This window comes from Panthera pardus, unplaced genomic scaffold (assembly GCF_024362965.1).
Source record: "Panthera pardus isolate Hobbes unplaced genomic scaffold, ASM2436296v1 HiC_scaffold_10, whole genome shotgun sequence".
NCBI lineage: Eukaryota > Metazoa > Chordata > Mammalia > Carnivora > Felidae > Panthera > Panthera pardus.
This window is the reverse complement of record NW_026526655.1, coordinates 71,526,875-71,550,374: the sequence shown is the minus strand read 5'-3', so window position 1 is coordinate 71,550,374 and position 23,500 is coordinate 71,526,875. Positions and strand designations below refer to the sequence as shown.

Sequence of the window (23,500 nt, the reverse complement as noted above, 5' to 3'; positions counted from 1 at the left end):
CAAAATATATGGTAACATCAGGCACCAAAGCACAAGATTTTTAAGAAGCAATTTCAGAAAATAGGTTGCATTGAAAATCCTGATGTGGATTTTCACAGAGCTATGAACACGTACTACATTATGCACATGCCCCCAGGACAGGGTGGAATATGTCTGGCGCGGGGAATTCAGCCACATCACTCTGGTATGAAAAGAGCTGGCAGAAGAGTGGGTGGCACGTGATAAGTGACAATTTATGTGCAGATCTGACCTCCTGCTTAGCCACCTAGAGACTTTCTTAAGACCACTACAGTTAAGATGAGTTCACTGTTCAGTTTGTTAATTTTCATAGTGTCTTTTGGGGAATGCATCTAACGTGGGTTTCTTTTCTGTACTTGCTTGGCTCCAATGTCACAGGCAAATTGCCAGTTGTGCAAGAATCTGAGTACTCTGACAGAAACCATCCTGGGTAATTCTGCTTATGCCGGCTCAACAACTTGCATCACTGATTAAACCATCCTCTGACTGTATTTATGAGACGTTATGTCTGCCTAGCAATGAGCCTACATTATTTAGACATTAAAGTGGAGGCTCATTCAATTTACCCTTGCCTGACAATATTTTTGTTTTTCATCTGGCTCTACTGAAAATAATATATGCATTCCTTGGAGAAACCCATGGTATGCAGTAGCCATTTAGGCAATTTGAGAGAGCAGTATCTAATAAACAGACTGGTAGTCAAAGAAAATTTTCGTATTATGTGTACGAAAAAAGGGGAAAAATCCAGAGAAGTTCAAAACTGCTTCAAATTCTGCTGTGGCTCTCAAATCCACTTGGGACTTGTTTTGGGGAAAAGTTGAGTTGACTGGAACTATCCTTCCAAGGCCCACATTATACATTTCAAACTCCTGCCTAAAGGCAGTTCAAACTCGTTTACATGCAAAGAAGTATTCAGAGAAACCCTCAAAATAGCCATGATTACTGTGATGAGCGAGCCCTACGTGAAAAAATGCTCTTGGAAACCACTTGGTAACCTCTGCTGTTATAGGGCGATGCACAGGCTTTCTGTGCCTAGCACAAAATTAAAAATAAAACAGCCCCTGCTGCCAAAGAACTTGCAGTCTAGTTGGGAACTAATACATAGAAAAAAATCAGGAAACGTTAGAAAATGGCACAAAATCAAGTTCTGATTCAGAACAGAGAGAGTGACTTGACTGCACCCCCCCAGCAATGATTCTCTGGAAGCAGAAGGAATCTGTTTCTTACCCCCCAGGTGACACCTGGCACAACTTAGAAGAAACTATTCTCTACTAGTTGCAAAGGTACAGAGACTCCTACAATCATTTACATGTGGTTTGGAAATCAAGGTCTTTTTTTCCTTGAATAGGTATGACCAATAGTCTTTAAACCCACTTCAAAGAAAACAGTTTAAATCATACAACCATGAAGTCCAATCTCGATCTGTGACACCCTGAGATCTACTTCATTCAGGAAACTGGTAGATCTTATCTCATCTCAGACTCACACAATAGCAAAACAATTGTGTGCAGGGGTATTCTTCCTTCTCGAACTTTCTTTGTTGTACGTAAAAATGAACTGAGAAAGTAAAGTGGTCACTGGTGGGTGGATGAGCAGCCCTTCAGAGGGACTAAGAGCATGGGGTCCTGACACTGATGACATGGGGAAGTGAGGAAAACACCAGGAGTCGGCTGTGCACACGTGGTAACCTCAGAAGGCCCTGCGGGGTAGGCTTTACAGAAAGCTCCCACATATTAAATTTCTCTCTTGTCTTTACTTGGTTGGAGGGTAAAAACATCGCTTTTTATTTTCTTTCAACTCAAGTGCTGTTGATGGAAAACAAAACGAACTTAAAAAACAAAAAGGAAGCTCCTTCACAAGGTTGAGTTCCCTGGAATAGTGTATTCCAGGTCTTTTTATTGCACGCTCCAAACTTGTGCCCTCAGGCACTTCAAGTCCACAGGCAACCCTGCAAACTGTGTGCTGTTGGGTTTTAGCATGCCAAGATGAAGTGCGGTCTGTGGTATCACATGTACTTACAAATAGGTTCTTCCACGAAGTGAGACTTAACTAGATACAGAGAATTAAAGTAAATCTCTAATCACCACTACCAGCCACCCAGTGAAGCATGGAATACTGGGGCTACAGCAGAATAAATACTCAACACCAGTTACACATGCACAGCCTAGTGTATGGGGTAAAATGGAAACGTCTTCCAGTTGGTGGTCGGCCGTTAGCACACGAGCGTGTGAACATGTAGTATTGTCTTGGTGAACAGTACAGTGAAATTGATACAAAACCAACAAACATATGGCTGATGTACTGTGCCGGGATGAAAACAGGAAGATGAGAAAAGTTTCTGCCTTCAAGGAGCTTCTGGTTTAGTCAACTGACACATTTAAACATATTAAGGGGACACAGAGGACAACCCAACTGAACAGGGGAGGCTCTCACATGAGGAGGCAAGATTTGAACACAGGCCTGAAGGGTGAGGGTTGGAGAGCCAGGTTAAAGGGAACTGGAGGGAACTAACTTGGAGACCATATGAGAGAAAGCAGAGAGGAAGAGGGCAGCATGGCATGTTTGGAATACATCTGTAGTTTGGCCCGGGAGGACGGTACATGGTAAGGCAGAGAACAGAGAGAGGGCTCAAGAAGTAGGCAAGAGCCCTTTCACCTCTGGCCTTCAGTGACATTCTAAGAGCCTGGAAGGGAGAAGGGGGCTTTTTGCCATAAAATGACACAGAGGCCTTTATTTCATCAAACTCGGTGGCCGCAGGCAGGGAGGGTATCTGGGAAAGGAAAGGCTAGCTATCAGGCAGGCAATTAGAAGCCTGCTGTAATGGCCTTGGTGACAGAGAAGGGGTTAAACTAGGTTGAGGTGGGAGGGATGGAGGGGAGAGGGTAGGTTCTAGAAGTTATCAAGAGAAAAAAAAGTAAGGACTTGAATGGCTTTGTACGTGAGAGATGACGGATGGTGCGGAAGGCAGAGCCCAAGGTGACTCGACCCTGAGTTTCTGGCTTGAGTGCCTGGCTGGGTACCAGTTCCACTCACTGAGAAATGGCTAAATGAAGAAGAGCAGGATTAGACGGGAAAGGGGGCTCGTTCCTCTTTGGAGACAGTGAACGTGTGGTGACTGAGACCAGGCAGCCTGAAGCTCAGGGGAAAAGCCAGGGTGGGAGATGAGTGCTTCTGAATGTACATACCAGCTGAAACCTTGAGAATGCATGACGTCTATTAGAACTGTGGAATTTGGGGAAATAGCAACAATTAGGGTTTAGATAGAAGAAACAAGCCCACAAAAAAGAGAAGGAAGTAACACAAGATGGGAGGAAAACAGAGAGATGGGTGAAAGAGACGTCAAAGGAGGACACGTCAAAGGATGAGTAATGGACCAGCAGCATCAAGTATAGCAGACAGACAGCATCACAAAGATAGAGAAGCCTCCAAATTGGATAGTCAGGAGCTAAGTGTTAAGGGCTGAATTGTGTTCTCATGGCTCCCGCCCCCCAAAAAGGCTGGCATCCTAACCCTTGGTAACTCATAATGACAGAACTCTTATTTACAAATAGAGTCTTTATGGTTAAAAAGAGTGGGTCCTGATTGAATGACTGGTATCCTTGTAAAAAAGGGGAAACTTGGACATGGAGACAGACATGCACAGGGGGAAGAAGGCATGAAGAAACACAGGGAGAAGATGCTCATCTACCAGCCAAGGATGGAGGGAGACCCCTCCCTCCCTGCCAACACCTTGACCTTGCACTTTCAGCATCCAGAACTGAGACAACACATTCCTCCTGTCTAAGCCACCCAGCTTGTGGTACTTTGTCACAGCAGCCAGCAGACTAATATGGACAGTTTACCACGCAAGACACAAGGAGAAGAAGTCAGGTTGGGGAGGGCTGAGGTATGAATGTAAGGCAGAAATGGGGACTACACTCTTAAAAGGTTTATGTGAGAAAAAAGCTAGAGAGGAACACAGTGCTTAGCTTAATTTAGTTTCAAGATCAAAGACACGTGAATGATCTCAAACACAAATGGATAAATGGATAGATTTTTCCGGGAAACTATTTCAAATTTAAAACGTATTGGCATAGTTCATAGTTTTGTTCTCTGTATTCTGTGATTTAAAAAAAGGCCTGTTGTAGTAATGGTCACAATTTTTGTTCCTAGTATTATTTGTGCATTTTCTCAACTTCTCTACCAATTAGTCATGCCAGAGATGTTACAAATTGAAAATAAAGGTTTTTGTGTTTTTTTGGAAAAAAAAATAAAGGCAAAAGACTTTGAAATTATAAGAGAGGGAGGGGATAACTGGCAGAGCAAGGTCCTGATGGGACGCGATCAAGGCCACAGCTTGGGACCCCCTGTTTTTTGAGACTTCAGGGAAGGAAGGAGTTAAGAATGGGGATGGAGGTGGTCCTTGTTGGGAAGAGGCAGGAAGTTGATGATGTTTCCACCTGTGATCTCAATTTTACTCATCAAGTAAGAAGCAAAGTCATCTGCTCAGAGTTGACAGGGGGTTAAGGAAGAACCGAGCAGGCGGGTGGAGACTGCAGCCAGGGAAGGATGAGAAAACTGAATGAGGACCAATGATGCTGGGGGTCTGGTCATGCTGAAGACAACATTTACCCGCCTGGATTTAGTAGAGGCAGAGGAGGCGGCCTATTGTAGAATTAATCCAGGTTTAGCATTCTGCAAAGCAGGTGTGACCAAGGTACGGGTACAAGAGAAGTCACAATACTGTTAAAGAAATGGTTTTAGCACTCAAGAACGGAGATGAGGTTTGGCAGGGATGGAAAAGTGGTAAAGAAAGATCCCTCTGTATTTTGGATCAGGTTTAGTGGGAGCTAGAATGAGAGCGATCTTGGAGTGAAAAGCTCGTGAGGTGTGGTATTCTTGGTCATGACAACACAAGGCAGAGAGCTGGGAGGAGGTGGTTAGAATGGACTGGACAGAAGGGCTGTAGGGACTGAGGTCCGGGCTCCATAAGGGGTGCACGGTGACACATGCTGAAACCTTCCACAAGAAAGGCAGGAAGATGGAAAGTACCTCGGCCCTCAACGGACAGGACTGCAGGACACAAGATTTACTGAGGATGATAGTGGTAAGATGGGGAGTTACAGGATGGCCTGTCTACCAGAGAAGGAGGGGCTTCTACAAGTCAGACCCTCTGTCCTACTGGGATGGCTTCCATTCATACTGAAACACCCAATGTCTGGAAGAGACACATTTTTAAGTCTTATTTGTAGGATCAAAGAAATAAGTTTTAAGAGCTAAGTGAGAGTATGTGGTTCTTGATACATCATGTGCTAAAATTATAGAGACATTACATAAAAAACTACTGATAAAATTTTAGATAAACAACATACCAGAAACTCCAGGTGGTGTCTTAATGAATTTTCCATTAAAATGACCAATAACGGCTTCGCACTTTTCTGTTGATTCCATCCTATTCATCCATAAAAATAAAACACACGTTTAGAGATCTCTTAGTTGTCATTTGGTTTTGTGCATGTGAGCACTCTTACAGGTTTACTAGATACAAATGAAACCTAGCAAAAATGTGAAGAAGAAAAAGTGGGTTTATTCTTTTATCTAATTGTTATATGTGTACTTCTGTCATAAAATAGAAACTGGTCTCCACAGAGTACTTTCTGAATCATAAAAGAAATACATTATACCCAGAGAGTTTAATATCAAGCACATCAAATGTGTCAGTTTTTTTACTTGTTGGAAAACTGGCAATCGATACACAATAGTCTTTCTTGGTCATGATATTGAATTAAAACAGAAATGCCAGCTCAAAATACGATTGTATTTATTATTGCTGCCAGAATATTAGTCATTTGATGACCTTTCCTTTTATATAGTCACAAAAGGACAGACTCAAAAGTCATGATAAGAATGAGTGAAAATCACAGGACACTCCTTGTATGGTTTTACGTTAGCTTTAGGTTTAAAATTAAGTCAGCAAAGTCAGTTATGTACCTTCTTTGTCACCCTGGCTTCAGAGAATGAGCAGAGGATGGAGCCTAACTTCACAATTTATTCTACATCTGCAGGTGGCTAAAAACGTTTGAGAAACATTTCAGGGAAATTACATTATTATTATTATTATTTTTTTTTTAAATGGAAGAAACACTGAATAATCTGTTCAAAATGCACTACACTCCTGATTACCCAGAGAGTTACATCTTGGTTTTAATGGGTAGTAACAGTTTTAAAAAGCAATAGAATTTAATTGGGTTCCATCTTTGGATACAAAACTGAAACGGCTTGATCTGCTTTCCGAACACCCACAGAGGTAAGGGTTTTTAGATGGTGCTGAGCTTTTCACTGTTTCCCTTGGACCTTTGAAGCAATGAAGGGTACACTGGAAATGCAAGTTTTGGTGAGTTTCCACCTGTAGAAATTTTAGTTTTGTTTTACAATTATCTGGCTGAACAGAAAGAGCTGTTAGCTAAAAACCAGAAGAACCGAGTCCCAGACCAGTGCTTGGAAGTCTGGTGAAAATGCAAACATTTCTTCTTTGACTCCATTTTCTTACATGGAAAATAGTAAACAATGCTGTTTGTGTTGATTTCACAGGTCTACGGGAGACATGATGGTCACCAAATAGGATACTGCATATGAAAGTAAAATGCCAGCAGTTTTTCTTCTAAAATAAAAGTCAACACATTGAAAGATATAGATGTTATGTGTTCCTGCACAGTATGAATAGGTTCCTAAATAATGTAAAATCAGTTTTCGTGCATGGGCTTTCAAATTAGAACTATGTCAAAAATCAAAGCTCCTTCTGTTTAAGATTTTTCTGTTGGAAACCAAATTAACCAATACACTGAAGTATCCTTTCTGGGGAGGAAGGTATGAAAATAAGCTGTAAGGGGCCCCTGGGTGGCTCAGTCGGTTAAGCGTCCGACTCAGGATTTCAGCTCAGGTCACGATCTCAGGTTTGTGAGATTGAGCCCTGCTTCAGACTTCTGCGCTGATAGCGTGGGAGCCTGCTTGGGATTCTCTCTCTCCCCCTCTCTCCTCTGCCTTCCCTATTCTGCTCCTACTCTCTCTTTCAAAATAAATAAATAAACTTTAAAAAAAGCTAGAAGTGAAAGCACTTTTAGATATATCTGTAACATATTTCTTAAAAAAAAAAAAAAAAACTAATCTGAAGCAAAACTGTAAAATGTTACAACTGCTGTAGCAATTTGTGGTTAGACAGGTGTCCAATCATTGTCTTACTTTCTGAATGTTTGAAATAATCTAATCCATTGACTTTATGATGAATCAAATTTCCATCTAATAAGAAAAAGCCATACCAATTTATTTATGAAATCTAGGAGCCTATGATTGTTACTTTTAAGAAGTTATAGGCATCCTGGTCTAATTAATCAAAACATTAAGGACACATATTTTCAAAACTATTGCTCATGTGGTATTTCCTTGCCCTGAGTCACCGAATATTTAGTGTCCTCCAGTTCAAGAATCCTAATGAACTCCCAAAAGATCTGGAAAAACTACTAACCAAAACTTACACATTTACATTCATAGTAGAGCTGGCTCCCATAACCCTGCCTCTTCTCTTTTGGCTCGACTTTTATTTTGCAGGAAACTTAGCAGAGCTATTGTCACTGGCATGATAAAGACACAGCAGCGTGCTTACCTAGCAAAGCCAACACCACGACTCGTACCACTGGAATCACGTAGTATCCTTGTAGAAATAACTTGTCCAAATGGCTTGAGCATAGTTTCAAGTTCTTGCTCATCCATGGACAGTGGCAAATTAGAAATATATAGGTTAGTAGGATCTTGTTCCTGTTGCTAAAACAGAACAGAGAATTGTCCGTTAATGTCGAACTGAAGTTGAAGTATTTACGTTAACACACTTACTTTTCTTGAGCCACTCTCTCTGCTCAGGTCCTTTTAGAGTGCTACCTAGAGAGAGCATGGGAGCTACAGAACACCCAGGTCACCTTGGACACTTGAAAACAGTGTCTGAAGCTTGGACAATCTGTGCAGGTCGGACATGATTCCACTGCGTCGTTCTTAGCGGATTTGGGGGTGGAATTGCTGGCATGCACTGCGGAGCTGGAGAGGAAGCCCTCATTGAACCACACTCTCAGCTGTTTGCAGCGCTCCCAAAAATAACCAACCTCTCCTCCACTACTATTTTTAGGAGCCCATTTCAGGCACACTATTGCACACAAGGGTAATACTGTGAATAATTCAATCCAGAAACAGATAACGGATTCTGAACCAAGGCATCTAAAGTCCACTGGGGCTTTATCTCAATCCCCTTCCTCTGCTCCATGGCAGGGTCCTTACTACTTACTTTTGAGTTGTGATCACCAACGGGGAAAGGAGAGCCCGTAAATTCACAAAGACAAGTAAACTCAAAGACATATAAAATGATAAACTCTAGGCAGAGCAAACTTTAGAATCTGCATAAAGGTGAACTCAAGAGTAAATGGGGGAAGGGAGGGTGCAGAATCTCAGGCACCCTCCCAGGCCCACAGAATCAGAAGCTGCATTTTAACAGGATTTCCAGGTAATTCATATGCATATGATGTTTAAGGAGCAATAATCAGATCATTTCCCACTCACCTTTCCTTTGCTCAGACAGAATCAGCTGAAACCAAAGATAGGCAACTGAATTTTCTGAGAACCAGTAACTACTAGGTATATTTACTAAGAGCCCAGTGTTAAATCATCAGAGAAAAAGCTTATATGACAACTGGAATATTTTCTGACCACGTTAGAATCACTTCTAATCACTTCTGCAGGATCACTTCTGCAACTGTAAGATTGGAATTTTAATTTAATTTTAAATCAGGCTTTCCTTTGATCTTACTAACCAAGTGTATCTTTACACACTGAACTATGCAGGCTTATGATTTTTCTTTAATGAGCACTTTTAGTAGTCATTCATTGATATTTTAGCATTAGGCAACAGAATGGCAAACTCATATTTTAGGTGTCCAAAATGCACAGTGCTTTGAAGCATACACATATTTGAATTGTACAAAAGTCTCTACTTTTAAATTTATCCTATCATTAATTAAACCTGAAATGAAACCCGTCCTTTTATGTCATCTGGAGTAAAAGTGAACTTTGACCTTTTGTGATATACTTACCTGGTAAGATTTAAAATAACAACCTGGCATCCTAGGACCTGGCAAATGCTCTGGTATTCCCAAGCATTCAAGTTATCAAATCTGGAGAAACTATGAGCAAAAAGTATTGTCCCTATGACCTCCTGGTTCTGACAGCGGGCAGCAACATGGAACCAGGCCAGCCCCAAACGTGTGCAGCAGAGGCTCCAGGCCTGGGAGTCCCTGGGGTGTGTCAGTGTGGGTGGATCCAAAAAAAAAGTGAAATTTTTCAAATGCTCACTAGCAAGCCAAATACTTAACCTCATTAACCCTTCACAGACTGAACAAAATGCTAACTATCTTTGCTTTTAGCTGAAATTAGGATCAGCTCAATGTGGAACGACTGATTATTTTATGCTGAACAAAACTTATCTTTATATCTTTAAGGTATAAAAATTGGAAAGTGATTTAATAAATGCAAAACACTAACAGATAAAGTGTTTGGAAATATAAAGAAAAGCAAAACAGTCTTAGGTATGAAAGTTTTCAAATGCTTCTGCAGTAGGGTGAGACGGAAAATGTTCTCTCCTTATTTTCATTTCACTCACTACATTTGCCCCATTAATTGCACAGCTCCTGGGTTAGTCATCTCACGTGGGCGCTACCCTCCCAAGTCCCTGAAGATTTCCTGTGGTGCAGAAGGCTCTATTTGTTCCTATGGAAGTCTGGTCCTTAACTGGCCACTACAGATGGAGTCCTTTCTCTGAGGGTGGGTCCTGATGAGCCCCGTAGCCTCCTACAGCCAAATGATGTGTACAGCATATTTCATGCATCCCAGACTCGCATAAAATAGCCTTGACTCCAGTCCCGTCTTCCAGCTGCTTATAGTTAAGTAGGAGAGATAGAAACACAAGTAATAAGTGCTATGACAGAGATGGGTACAAATCACAATGGGAGGACGGATGGGGGGGAACGTGTCTTGGGAAGACAGTGAAGACTTTCCGGAGGGCATGACACTGAGTTGAGACTTGGGAAACAAACAAGTCGTTGAGGCTGAAATCAGATTGTGAAAGGCTTTCTAAAGAATTTGATTCTACTTGGTCAGTCACTGCTGTTGAAACTTTCCCATTTCAGTGCTGCAAACAGCAAGAAGGACTATGTATCCTGAGGAGTCAGCAGGCAGAGGCCAAAGTAACCTTGCCAGAGTGCAAAATTTTTTTGAAGCCTTGTGTTGTATCTTAGAAAAAAAAAAAAAAAAAAAGTCATGTAAATGTTGCAATCTATTCCCTAACTATTTAGGTTTGTTTTAGTATAGAAACAGTATTTCTGACCTCATACTTTCAAGTACTACTGATACTCTGGGGAGATAAGCCATGTTTATCCTGTGATTTCATGTACTGGGGTGGGGGAGGGGAAGCAGGAGGAAGGAGGGACTGCCGTCCATGAACTGCAGTTAGAAAGCCACAGTCTGACAAACGGGGAGGTTCCAGAAGCATGGAAAGAAGGAAATGATATGATCAAACCTATCTTATGAGAAAAATCTCTGAATCATGCTTAGTCAGATTCAGAATAAAGCTGGGAACCCCCTAATTAAAAAGAATGAAAACCCTCCCTGGGCAAAGATAGGGCCTAAAAAATGTTACGTAAGAAACATATACCACAAATATTGTGGAGACTTCTCTATAAGTTACAATTATAACAATTAAATGACTAACATTTAAGAATGTTCAGAGGATATTTGTCACATGTGAAGTATTTTTAAAAGGGTTAACAATGTAGGTACAAAATACTTCCTAAATCCATGTTTTAAAATACGATTAAAATATGTGTAAAATACTACATTCTTTAAAGTCTTGATTCAACCTGAAAATTTACCAGTGAAGAAAAAAATAAGCACTAAAATCAGAATCCAGAAAGAAACTGAGCTCTTAACCCATTCATTGGTAAATAGTGAGCTAAAAGTAGCCTAAACACAAGTGAATATTTCCTATGATTTTAATACATTTGTTTTCAACAGCAACAACTCAATTAGTTTTTTTCATTTGGGATGATCTTTAAAGCTAATGCTATTTATTTTTCTTTTCAAATGGTCAACTTATCTTGCAAACATTAGCTACAAAGTTGCAGTAATAAAAAAAAAAAAAAAAAAGAAAGAAAGAAAAGAGAAGAAACTCCAGGCTGGCAGGACTGGCCACAAAAATATCTAATCCCCAAAGTGTCCATGGATCCTAATTACCACACGTTCATAGTGAATGGAATATATAATACTTGTAGTGAGTGGGGAGTGGTTCTTGAATGAGGGTAATTTAGTTTCTTTAAAATCAGTGACAACCATAACTCTGTTTTATTGCATACAATGTTATGTCCCAAAAAACAATTATTCTGTAAATTATGGGTGGCCAAACATAAAGTGGGGCCAACAGGCCTCTTTATATCCATCCTTAGGCATGGAAAAGGTTCAATGGCTTCTCTAACAAGTAGAAAACTAGCTCCCACATTGGCCATGAGAGGGATAAATGGCCACTAATGTTCACTTGAGTAGAAAAGCAGGGCTCAGAGGTCCCGTGTGGTGTAAAGCACTCAGTCATCATCTGAAAGAAATTAACAAAAACCTCCCTGTGCATGTGGAATGGTTCCTAACATGCAAGAAAGGGACTTGGCAGGAAGACCAGACATCTGTTTTCCCTTGTACTGAATAGGTTCACCAACCAGCCGAGAGCTGCTTACAGGCATGTGAATGCAAACTGCCTGAAGCATGGCGGACTCTGTGTGGAAGGGGGATTAAATTCCTGCTCCTTTGCCTATTTACTGGGGGAAAAAAAATGTGCTCGCTCACCACCAGGCAAAGAACATATGATGGCCTGCTGACTCCCAGCAGGCCTTAAGAGGTAGTGCTGAAAGGCCTGGAGAAGTCATTCTATTAACAGATATTACCAATGTTGATTTGGTTGTTAAGTCTTTTTAGCTTGGTATCTGAAATGTTCTCTTCTCTTTACTGATTCTGAGTCTTCTATTCTAAAAACAAACACATCTGAAACAAAGCTAAGATTAACAGAAATGGGAATGGCCTTGAGCCTTTGGCAAAAGCTTTTGATAAGTTTCATCAGGGTACTCTATAGACAGAGCTCAATAAATCTAATTTTTAAATGTCCCATTCTTGTCACTATCTGCTCAAGCTAGGAAGAAAGTTTTTCTCTCACTTAGTTGGCTTCTCTGGTCATCAACAAAATAAACATTTAGTATCTACCCTATGCCAGGTACCAAGAAAGGTACTGAAAGTTAAAACATGAATAAGAAACCATTTCTGCTGCTGAATGCTCTCCACTCTCAATTCTGCACTTCAGTTCTGAGTATCTGGGGAGTCCTTTTTTCAACCCAGGTACCCAAAGTGTCAAACAATGTTATATGCTTCCTCACCCTGAACCCCACCCCCCACCCCCTGACTTCCCTGGAATGCACTTTAATTTTTTCTAATTACATAAGAAATCAAGACTTTAATATGTAACAACATGAATTTTCAAAACCTTATGTAGTATCCTGATTAATTCACTAGCAAAAAGTGGATGGCAATGGGTCCCTTATGACTCAACATGGGAGCCAGACCTTAACTTCTTTTAAAAAACTGTCTCCACAAAAGGTGCATGCCAGGTGCTCCTTTATCCAGACAGCATAAAGGGATGAAGTCAATTCCAGATCTTCAAATCCATGGTGCCATGCTACAGAACAATGGACCCTCTAGCATTTAAAATATCTTTTGTAACTTTAATGATATGATAAAAAATAAATCAGGTCCAGGAAACTCAATCTTTCCACAGAGACCTAAAGAAATTCAGAAATTCATGAAGTGCAGGATGTTGGCACACTGCCAGCATCTCTGAACCTACGTACTGTTCCTTCCCGACAGATGATGTAGAGCGGGATCACTCTTCCCAGCCAATTTACACTACCCAAGTCTCCTAAGGAGGCCTTTGAACAGTGCTCATTATCAATCCACAGGAAAGTGGCGTTCAGGTGCACTGTTGACATGTGCCAATCTAGACCCAGTCCAGTTTTGACTAAATGCAGCGTAAAGAGTCCTTCAAAACAGTGGTTATTTCATAGACCACGCTGCTTAATATCACTGGCACTGAAAAGATGCCTAGGTAAGTGCTCTTAGGGTTGCTTTAAAGAAGGCCTTTGCATTTGTAACAGGTTGTTCAATAGCCCTCTTTCTAACTTGGTTTCAGCAGAAGCCACAAAACAACGGTTGGCACTCTGACATTCTGGAGTGAGAAACCAGACCACCTAAAGAGAGCTGCTGAGAACTGGTTTGGGGTGCTTAGCTGACCACCCACCTCCGTCTGGCTACGAGAGATTGGAGAGGCTGAGGATGAACACGTATGTGGAGAGAAATGCTGATGTGTTCTGAGTCTCACCATGTGGGCTGCTTCCCTATCACTGTGAGTCAAGCAAGAGGGGCTTGAACAGACCACTCAGGAGGCTTGATCTGTGTGCCGTGGAGCTTGGTGGATACAATGGATCAATGTCCGACTTAAACCTGAGGAATCTAAAAGGCAAAAGGCTGGTTGAAAGGGCATATAAGTGTGGTTAGTAAGTTACCTACTCTCCCACAGACAGTTGCCAAACGCAGATCAGATGAGGGCCACGCAGGGTAGAACTGGCCCAGCATTGTGTTAAATCCTTCCAAGAAGGCAGCCTTGAAGGGCAAGGAGGTCTCAGCAGAAAGGAGCTGAAGTTAGACTCTTAGATTATCAAGAGCTGAGGCATATATTTACCAGTTTCAAGGAACCATGGGAGAAAGATCAATTAGGGGTGGTGGTGGTGGTGTAAGAGATCTCTGAAAACCTCCCAAAGCATTCCATGAAGGAAAACATTAGCTCTCTGTCTGGCCAGAGAAATTAATACCAGATTAGACCACTGTCAGGTCAAGAAACTTTCCCATCCTGTACCACTGTTCCAAGGTGGTGGGGCGGGGGCATAGGGGGCAAGAAATCACAGTTAGTTAGCTGATGGAAGCACAGGAAAAACAAGCTTGGGAAACAGGAGAGAAACTAATCATGCTCCTATCCTGCTGTAGGCTTACAAATTAGGGCAGACCTGAGCTGGAAAAAGGGAGAAGCTTCAATGGGATACTCAAAGTTTCATGAAAAAAAAAAAAAAAAAAAAAGTCCAAACAAGCCAACAAAACCCACCAGGACCGGACATTTAAATTACAGGCATCACACATACAACATCAGTAATGTGTTCTTAAAAATCAGATGTTCAGCATCAAAATGTTAATTAGGATCCCATTCCACATTATTTCAAATAATAAAAAATCATAATGTATTACACATTAATCACCATCCTCAATTTCCTAAAATGTCATTACTTATTTTCCTATTTTTCTACAATTTCCTAAAATGTGAATTAAATACAAATGTGGGTATGTATATACCCACGTAACAGATGGTTGTATTGGGATATAAACCTTTAAAACATTGCTTCCTGATCACCAAGTAATCAATACAGTTGTTAGCAGACAATTGCAGTTTAAGCTGTGATTTCTTTTAGCACCAGTGACAGCCGAGACACCTATCTCTTTTGCTCACTCTCAGCAGTTTTCAAAACCTCTCCATGTGATTCTGACATTTTACAAACTGTACTTAGAACGTAACTTGAGACTCCCTATACAACATCTTGTTTAAAATATCGTATTATTTGGTGTAAGTACATTTAGAAATGGCTGAAAATGTGTCGAAAGGTAATTCTATTCCGTGATGTTTGAATATAAAAAATCAAGAGGCATTCTACCGAAAAAAAATTGATCAGAAAGACCTGGAATGAAAGAAGCAATGGAAGGGACATTTTAAGATAATGAGAGTGGCGGGAAAAGTCATGGGACCTGCCTTGGATATTATCCATGAGAGGATGAAGCAGGAACTTTATAGAACAGAGGAAATGGACAGAGTAGAGGGAAAAATAGAGTTGTTTTTTTGACTGTGTCTTGAAAGTCCTGCTTATAAAATGTACGGTTATCCATTGTTTACAGAGGCAGATTAAACATTCTGTAAATCATTATACAACACAGGTACTGCACAATCATAATGAAATATATTTAAAATCCTCATAATCATGATCTTTCAATAATGCCACAGGGAATTAATTACTCTATAGTATAGACAATCTGAAAATCATGATACTTTATAGATTTGTTTGTTTTTTTTTTTTTAATGTTTTTTTTGTTTTTGAGAGGGGGAAAGCACAAGCTGGGGAGGGGTAGAGAGGGGGAGACACAGAATCTGAATCAGGCTCCAGGCTCTGAGCTGTCAGCACAGAGCCCGAAGCAGGGCTCGAACTCACGGATCACGAGTTCCTGACCTGAGCCCAAGTCAGATACTTAATCAATCCAGCTACCCAGGTGCCCCTCAGTTTATTTTAACTTCTTACTCTGGAGTTTGAGAAAATTTGAAATATGTCCAACTTATGTCCAAATATTGGGGCGCTTGGGTGGCTCAGTCAGTTAAGTGTCCGACTCTTGATTTTGCGGTTCGTGAGTTTGAGCCCTGTGTCAGGCTCTGTGCTGACAGTGTGGAGCTTGCTTGGGATTCCCTCTCTCCCTCTCTCTCTCAAAATAAAGATAAACAAACATAAAAAAATATATCCAACTCCATTCAAAGCTTTAAAAATATTAAAAGTCAAGGGCTACTTTAGATAAAGGCGATTCCTTTCAGTAATTCCTGACATCTTTCATGATGTTGAATCTTTGAGTCAAGGTAAATGTCTATCTTGGTAGGGGCACCTGTGTCCTTCAGGAGCCTCAAGGTCTTAGCAGGTAACTTATCTCTTTCCTAGAACCCTTTAACTTCTATAAATCTTTCCTTCTGGAAATGGGAATGTCCCTGAGGGAATGATCACATGCTATTAGCCAGAAGTAGCAGAGGACAGCACAAAATTACTTTCCTTTGTACTTCAAGAAGCCAGAGAATATAAAATTATCGATCTTTTGAAAAGGATATACAAAATATCAAATTGGTGAGTTTCAGGCTTGAAAATATTTCCCACAGCAATTCAAGGACCACAAATGGAAAAAAAAAAATGCATATAATTATATGAATTTCTGAATAAGTGCCCCCTACAGGTACTCAGTATGACATAACCTGAGTTTACATTTGGGCAATAAAAAGACTGGGGCATAAACCTCACTTTAACAATATTCTTCATCTAGAATGCTAAAAGTTCATCAGAAACAACCCTTGAGTAAAGCCACTGTAGAACTACTAAAGAGGAGATTTCTAACCTATAAATAACCAGTGTCTAAAAATGTAGGACTTGTGTACAGATTCGAAATAGCATTTGTGGCTTCCACCTCACTTAAAGTACTACTGAGGATGTGGGGGCACAGGACAGGTGTTCAGAAGTGACCCAGGCTGTCTGGGATGGAGAGAGGATGTTCGCAGTGACAGGCAAAGCACCAATGCCAGGCTTCGGAACCAAAGCCAGGGACCAGAGCAGCGACGACTGGCTCTCGACTCACCTTTGCCATTTGAGCTTGAACCCCACTAGCCTTCAGGGCAGACACAGCTTTTTGAGCTGCTGCAGGACTGTCGAAGTCGACAAAACCATAACCTGAAATGCAAAACACACTTCGTTATTAAGCCATTATTTTGTGATAATGTAAAGAGCAAAAAAAAAATGACTCTAGTTGGTTTCCGATGTGGGCAGCAGAAACGAAACCCTGACGTCCTGACAGATGTCTGGCACTGACAGCTGCAAATGCAGCGTCCTTCTCAGGCTGTCTTTCCCTGTCGTCTCTCATGAGCTAGACCAATGTCCCTTCAAAGTAAAAAACAAAACAAAACAGTTTTCCCTTTTCTCAGGTGTCCTACACTTACTGGAAAAAAAAAAGACATCTAAGTTAACCAACCAAAGTTAAGAAAAGAAAGGGGAGGGAATCAACTTCAGAGAAATAGCGTTTCTAACGATTTGGCAAGAAGGATAGAACAATACTTTGGAACTTAAGACATGACAGGAACAAAAATGCTTATTCCATAGACTAAACTATATTTTTCAAAGAAATTAAGAATACCCATTAAATACCCCAAATATAAAATAATCTAAATTTTAGTACTTGATTAAAAATATGATTACTTGTTTACTTGATTTATACCTCGTGATCCCCCTTCACTTAAAGAAGGGGGTAAAAAAATGCCTCCAGATATCCAAAAGAGCTGTTTCAGCAGTTCATGCTCTAAAACCTAAAACTAAACCTCCCCAAAGAGGCTCTGATTTAAAGCTTATTTACCCATAGCTTTAGAAACATTTTTAACAAGCTGGTCAGCTACTCCTTGGCCACAATGTATCAAAAGCAGAAAAAGGGAAGGGGGTGTCAGGCTAAGGGTAGGGCTGCTACAAAAGAAGCATATGGATGGTACTTACCAGTGAAAACTGGCAACAAGCGATAAAAGAGGAAAACTACACAAAGAACAGGACTTACTCAGTGTAGAGCAATAGCTCCATGCATTTCGCACAATCCAGTGAATATCACTGTACTAAAATAGGCAATCTTTGATTTTTCCCTGTGATCATTCTTAAGTTATTGGCAAAAAGCTAAATTGTATTTAACACACTGCTTAAAAGATCAGGGAAACCAGGCAAAAATACCAACAGAGATTTTATTGGAACTCAAACCTATTACAAAATAAATTTTAAATGAGTAAGAGTATTTTGAAAAACAAAAACACTGTTAGGACGCTGCACAGAGGAAGGGCCAGTCCTATCATTGACGTGTAGATACTGTAAAGATAGTTTAGACCGTGAAGTCCTAGTGCCAAAACAGACCAACATACAGATCAACAAGGCCAAATGCAAAGCTTGGAAAAGGTTCAAAGGTCAGTGTGCACTCTTAGTACCAAAAATACTTTCTGGTAACAAAACAAGTTGTAATGAAACAGAGTAAGCCATCAATTATAGAAATAGATGTTTCAGTAGAGATTAGATTAGTTAAAGCTGAAATAAGAAGCAGCTTCCTTCTATTACTTGGAATTGGACTGAAATAAAGCCTAGTTTGATTTAGACAGTGGAGAAATAGCCAGGTTGGAAAGAAAAAGAAGAGTTAGCTCAGGTAAAAGCAGAGAATGCTACTCAACTACCACATCAGAAATTAGGTTAAACATTCCGAGTGTTATGTAGAAACCTGTAGTTAATGCTAATACATATCCCTCCGTGGGCACACACAGGCATACACTCTCTCACTCTTGTACGTATTTTATTACCAAACACAACTTGAGCAGGCCATAAATGAATACCCAACTACAATGAAATGATGTAACTCCTACTCATGGATATTTAAGCGTGTCCTCCGCACAATTCTGCTGTTGCCAATAAATCACAAGAGACAGAGGATCTCAATTTTGATGTAACTGTGGTTGAATTTATTACCAGTCAAGTACTATTAGTATTATTTTATCTGTTATTTTCTTATTAGGAAAAAAAATCCATAATGGTTGCATGCTAGTTGTTTACATCCTTTTCTAACCACAGAGCTGTTTCATAAATATTTGCTTTAAAACAAATGTAACGGACAGGCATGCAACCATGTGCCCTTTTCCATTTTCTCTATTGTATCACTTTCTAGTAAAATATGAGAGTATGCAAATTTGAACTACAGGTTCTATGGGTTTCATTATAAATATATGTATAAAGATGTTTCTGAAGGTGGGATTCACTAAGTAACACAACACCCTCACACTGGGTCCCCAGGAGGGTTCTCAGCTCTCAGGACCAGGCATGTCCTGCTTCCTGGATTTTCCTTCACACTGTAGTGACTGATCCATGAGAATAGCTATGTTTTCTGTTTTTGCTTTGGCTATTAGGAAACATAGGCAGGCCATTTCTTTTTTTTTTTTTTTTTTTAATTTTTTTTTTTCAACGTTTTTTATTTATTTTTGGGACAGAGAGAGACAGAGCATGAACGGGGGAGGGGCAGAGAGAGAGGGAGACACAGAATCAGAAACAGGCTCCAGGCTCTGAGCCATCAGCCCAGAGCCTGACGCGGGGCTCGAACTCACAGACCGCGAGATCGTGACCTGGCTGAAGTCGGACGCTTAACCGACTGCGCCACCCAGGCGCCCCAGGCAGGCCATTTCTGTAGGAATCTGAGGTTTCCTGCTCTTACCCTTAGTTTCTCACTGGTCACCCATTTTTATTTTGCGTGCATGTGTTCTAGTCCTGTATGTAATTCTGTAAGCATTAATAATTAATCAGTGTCATCATCAATACTTTGTAAGTTGTTTCTTTTTCTTTTTTCTTTTGGTCCTGAATTGCCATATATACCAGTGTTGGCAAGTTTTTAAATACCTTTAGTTGGCTAAAAACGGACAAAAACTGAAATGCAGGAGAGCAACTGATTCGTGAATTTTCGCATTTAATAACTAAGGTACATGTTATTCAGAGCAATGTTTCTCTCTTCAGTGTAATTTTCTTTCTTGGATAGTGTCTATAAAATCTGCTTTGTGACCAAAAAAAATGTTCTGTGACCTCTAAGGTCTCTTAATTTCTAGGTGTAAAATTCTCTGATATAGTCAACCTCAAAAAATTGGTATATAACACAGGAACTTTCCATTTATGTGAATATAATCTCTTATGCATTACCTATTTATCCATCTATCCATCCATTCACCTACCTACCTTCTCAAGTTATCAGTGGCTAACATGTTATTTGTCTTTATCATGAGGTATGTTGTGTTATTTCTTCTCATCTGTCCTAAAATTACTTTTTTTTTCAGGAGCTCTCTCATTCTCACTTCCAGGATTTTATAAACCCATTTTGCTTCCTTGGTCCCCTCACTCCCTATCCACCCCTCACATATGCTGACATCTATCTATTCCTGAGAGTCTGTGTGAAACAAAGAGCCCTAAAAGATTCCTGTCATTGCCCTCGCACAAAGCAGTATCTCCTTTGATTCACTTCAAGAGAAGGTCTCTAAGAGATGTGGCGTATAGAAAATCAGTTCCGAATTATTCCTTCTCTTATTCTAAAAGCACCACAACTCTCTCCACTTACCTTTGAACACTTTCCAACTGTTAAGGCTTTGTATTATGAAAATAGTTTACATTTAGCAGGAGTATTTTTTATTTATACCTTTTCTATACCATGTTGAGCATTTTATGGATTTTGGGTTCTAGGGAATAAGTTCTCATTGGAGAAGAGTGCATAATACGTAGGAATTTTCAGTGCAGGGGCGTAGTGAGGAATTCACCCTTACTTAACTGGGGCAGCTTTGCTAATTTTAAACACACTGATCTGCCATGGAAGATTCTTTTTGGGGGGGTGGGGATGGGAGGAAAGATAGGGTAAAGCCATAAAAGCACTGGTCTACTGCGATTTCTCTCAGTTTGAAACAAATGTTTGAGATTAGCTTCCTGTTTTATGCCTGCAAAAACCCATTTTGCTTTATACAACTAAAAGATTTTTTTTTCTGTGTCCTGCGTTCCCAAATCATTTATAAATATGTGAAGTGACGCTAACCTTGGCAACTAAATGTAAACAGTTCAGTCTACAATTTGACTCCCTCTAGTTTAATTCATTTAAAATATTTATTGAGTACCTCTCTACATAAAGCAATGCTTTATTCCCTGTCCCCAGGCAAAACTGTCTTAATGTGCTATGTTGCTTCAACAGGACCTTAGATATTGGCCACAATGGCTTCTTTAAATTTAGGAGCTTTGAAGAAGAGTCAAATACAATGAACCACTTCACGTCTAGATTAAAGGAAATGGCTGGCTTCTAAGGCAAGGCCTTACCATAGGGTTCATTTACATTCTTTGCCTTTCTCAGACGGTGCTAAACCACAGCCATCACCACTACTTGAAAAACTAGGGTCTAATTAATGAGGAGATTTGCCTTCTCTGCCTATTCCTGTCAACCTTATTTCAATTCATGGGGTCAGTAGTTCGACTCAAAGTCAGCTGACTCCATTCTTCCCCTTTCCTAGAAATCACATGCCCATTGTTAAGATGCTGGATCATTAAAAGTCAGAACCGGGGAGCATCAGCACTGCCTACTGTAGACGCCTCCTCTTCCAGCTCATGGAGCTGGATGAGCTCATCCTAATTACATGGAAAACTGAAGGTCAGTGCATCAAATTAATGCAGCAGCATATTTCAAAGGGGGATATGACCTCCCCTCCCTATTACAATTTGGTCAGTGAAAATGGTTCTCTCCTCCCCGCTGCCAATATTGTCAACAGGCATTCAGCACAGAACAATTGGGAGTATTGAAACATGTAATTAAGTACTGCTTAAAACTACTCTATTCTAATTAATAGAGCCAATTTGCACAATATGTAATCTTTTCAGTTCTTTAGTGCAGTCCAATGGTCTTCAGTAAGCAGCTCTAATCTCCTTGGGCTAAGGAAAGAAAAGCTATTTTCTAACTTTACTTCCCTTTTAAAAGTAGCGGCTAAATGCCAACCACTATCCTGCACATTAGCTCCACTGGTGTCCGATCTGCGATTCTGGCAAAGTGCTAACTGCTTAGGGTTTCCAGCCAAAACTCGACCAGGGACAAATGTAAAGGCATATGCTGACATTGTGCAAGACGGGAACTGGGTGACACATAAGACTTGCTTTTTAATAGAATGGAGGTAGTTTTGAAACCAAAGATCAGGTTTAAAATTCCATCATTTTCCTAAAGCTAGGATTTAGTAGATTATCATCCAAGGGAAGATACCTTTGCATTTGTTCGTTGTCTTATCCAAAATTGCCTTCGTGGAGACTATTTTCCCATATCTAAAAGATAAACAGGAAAAAAAAAAAAAAGGAGAAGTTAAAATCAAGGAACACTTGTTAACATCTAAGTCCAGAGAACACACATACTTTTCAAACATCTGCAAACTTTAAGATACAAAATGTTCTATACTTAGAGGACAGAAAATGAGACTTCTAAACTCTAAACTAAAAAGGGGAATGGCTAGGTCTGCTATTTGAATCTCTGGATTACAGTTGGATGTTGAACTTTGAGGAATCAGAGGTACTTACCTGACAACCTTGGGACAAAAAAAAAAAAAAAAGAAAGAAAAGAAAAAGGAACATGAGCTCTGTAAAAAGTTTCTTCTAGTAACACTATGTGAAAACAAAGCCAAATGTAAGGCTACAAAATTACTGAAGTACTATGATCCACAAAGACTTTATAAACTGACATGAGGGGAAAGCTGCCTGCATTATATCTATTCATTTTGGTTTTGCAGACAGCACTGCATGGCTCCACATCGTCACATGCACGCACGTCCTTGTTTAACATGCCTGATGGTGTATTTAGTGCAGGTCTTTTTTTACCTAAGACTTTGATAGCTATTTATATCTATATAAACAAATATATAAAAATATATAACTAACACATTCATTAATATCTCTTTTAACTGAGCAGTAACAGCTATATAGTATACACGCTAATGTGTGTGTACATGCATGTGTGTATAAGAAATGAACACTAATGAGGGTTTGTATAAATGTGTTCAAATTCCTTAATGTACAGTAGACACTGGGGGAAGAAGGGAAAAAGTCCAGAATGCACTGCTACTGAAGATGAAATGGCAGCATGGCTTAAATATATGTACTGATCCTATATCCTTTATAGTGACTAGACCATAATGTAAGGTGCTGCCATCTATGTCTGTCTTCAAAACCCTAAGGGGGAAAAAAAAAAACAACAAAAAACAAAAAAAAAAAACGCTTTGAAAAATAATTCTTAACAATGATTGGGACTCAGATATGCACATAACTTACTTCATGATCTGAAACCTGTGTCCTCATTTATACATGGTCAATTTTCAGATTTTACTTTCCTATGTTTTACTTTTAAAATTTCACGTTTTCTCATGATCTTGAGGACTAAAAAGTCTTAAAAGCTTAGGAAATGAAGCATCTGTGCAGCACTTTAAACCATTCTGAATACTGTAGGTTTCTAGTTTATGCACTGAACAAGCTGAAATGTTTTTATCAAGAAGAAACAAATGGCTTGAGCCACCTCTTTCCCTCAGTTAATTTTCACTCTGTGTAATCATGTAATCAAATGATTACTAACTAGGCATGAAAGTAAAGATAATTTAAGGTTCAAATGACAATTACATCCAAGAGGCATAATGCTGCACAAACACCTTCAATTCCCTGTAGAGACTCTGAGTATTTATAACAACATTAACACAGGTCACTATGCTTACCAGGAAAAAAAAAAAAAAAAAAAAGTAATAATTAAAAAGAATCTGTTAATCAGAAAAAATAGGTGATTTTAGCAACCATTTCTCTACGTAGGTTATTTACATGCTTGATATTTACCAGTGCTCTCTCCTTTTGCTCAAGTTTTGGATGAAAAGATTTTTAGACTGCATTCCTGTCTCATACCATTCCAAAAGTACGGAAGAAGAAAGTTAGTA

The 23,500-nt window shown here is 39.8% G+C and overlaps 1 protein-coding gene across 8 annotated transcripts in view; it reads right to left on the bottom strand.

Annotated features, from left to right (window-relative positions):
- Positions 1-23,500, bottom strand: part of RBMS1 (RNA binding motif single stranded interacting protein 1) — a 218,441-nt gene that overhangs the window by 22,273 nt on the left and 172,668 nt on the right. For all 8 annotated transcript variants that reach the window (XM_019457525.2, XM_019457523.2, XM_019457530.2 and 5 more), the window contains exons 3-6: positions 21,799-21,857; positions 16,603-16,694; positions 7,658-7,815; positions 5,370-5,449 (exon numbers count right to left, since the gene is read on the bottom strand). In XM_019457525.2, coding sequence (XP_019313070.1) covers positions 5,370-5,449; positions 7,658-7,815; positions 16,603-16,694; positions 21,799-21,857 — 389 coding nt within the window. The remainder of the gene's footprint in view (positions 1-5,369; positions 5,450-7,657; positions 7,816-16,602; positions 16,695-21,798; positions 21,858-23,500) is intronic.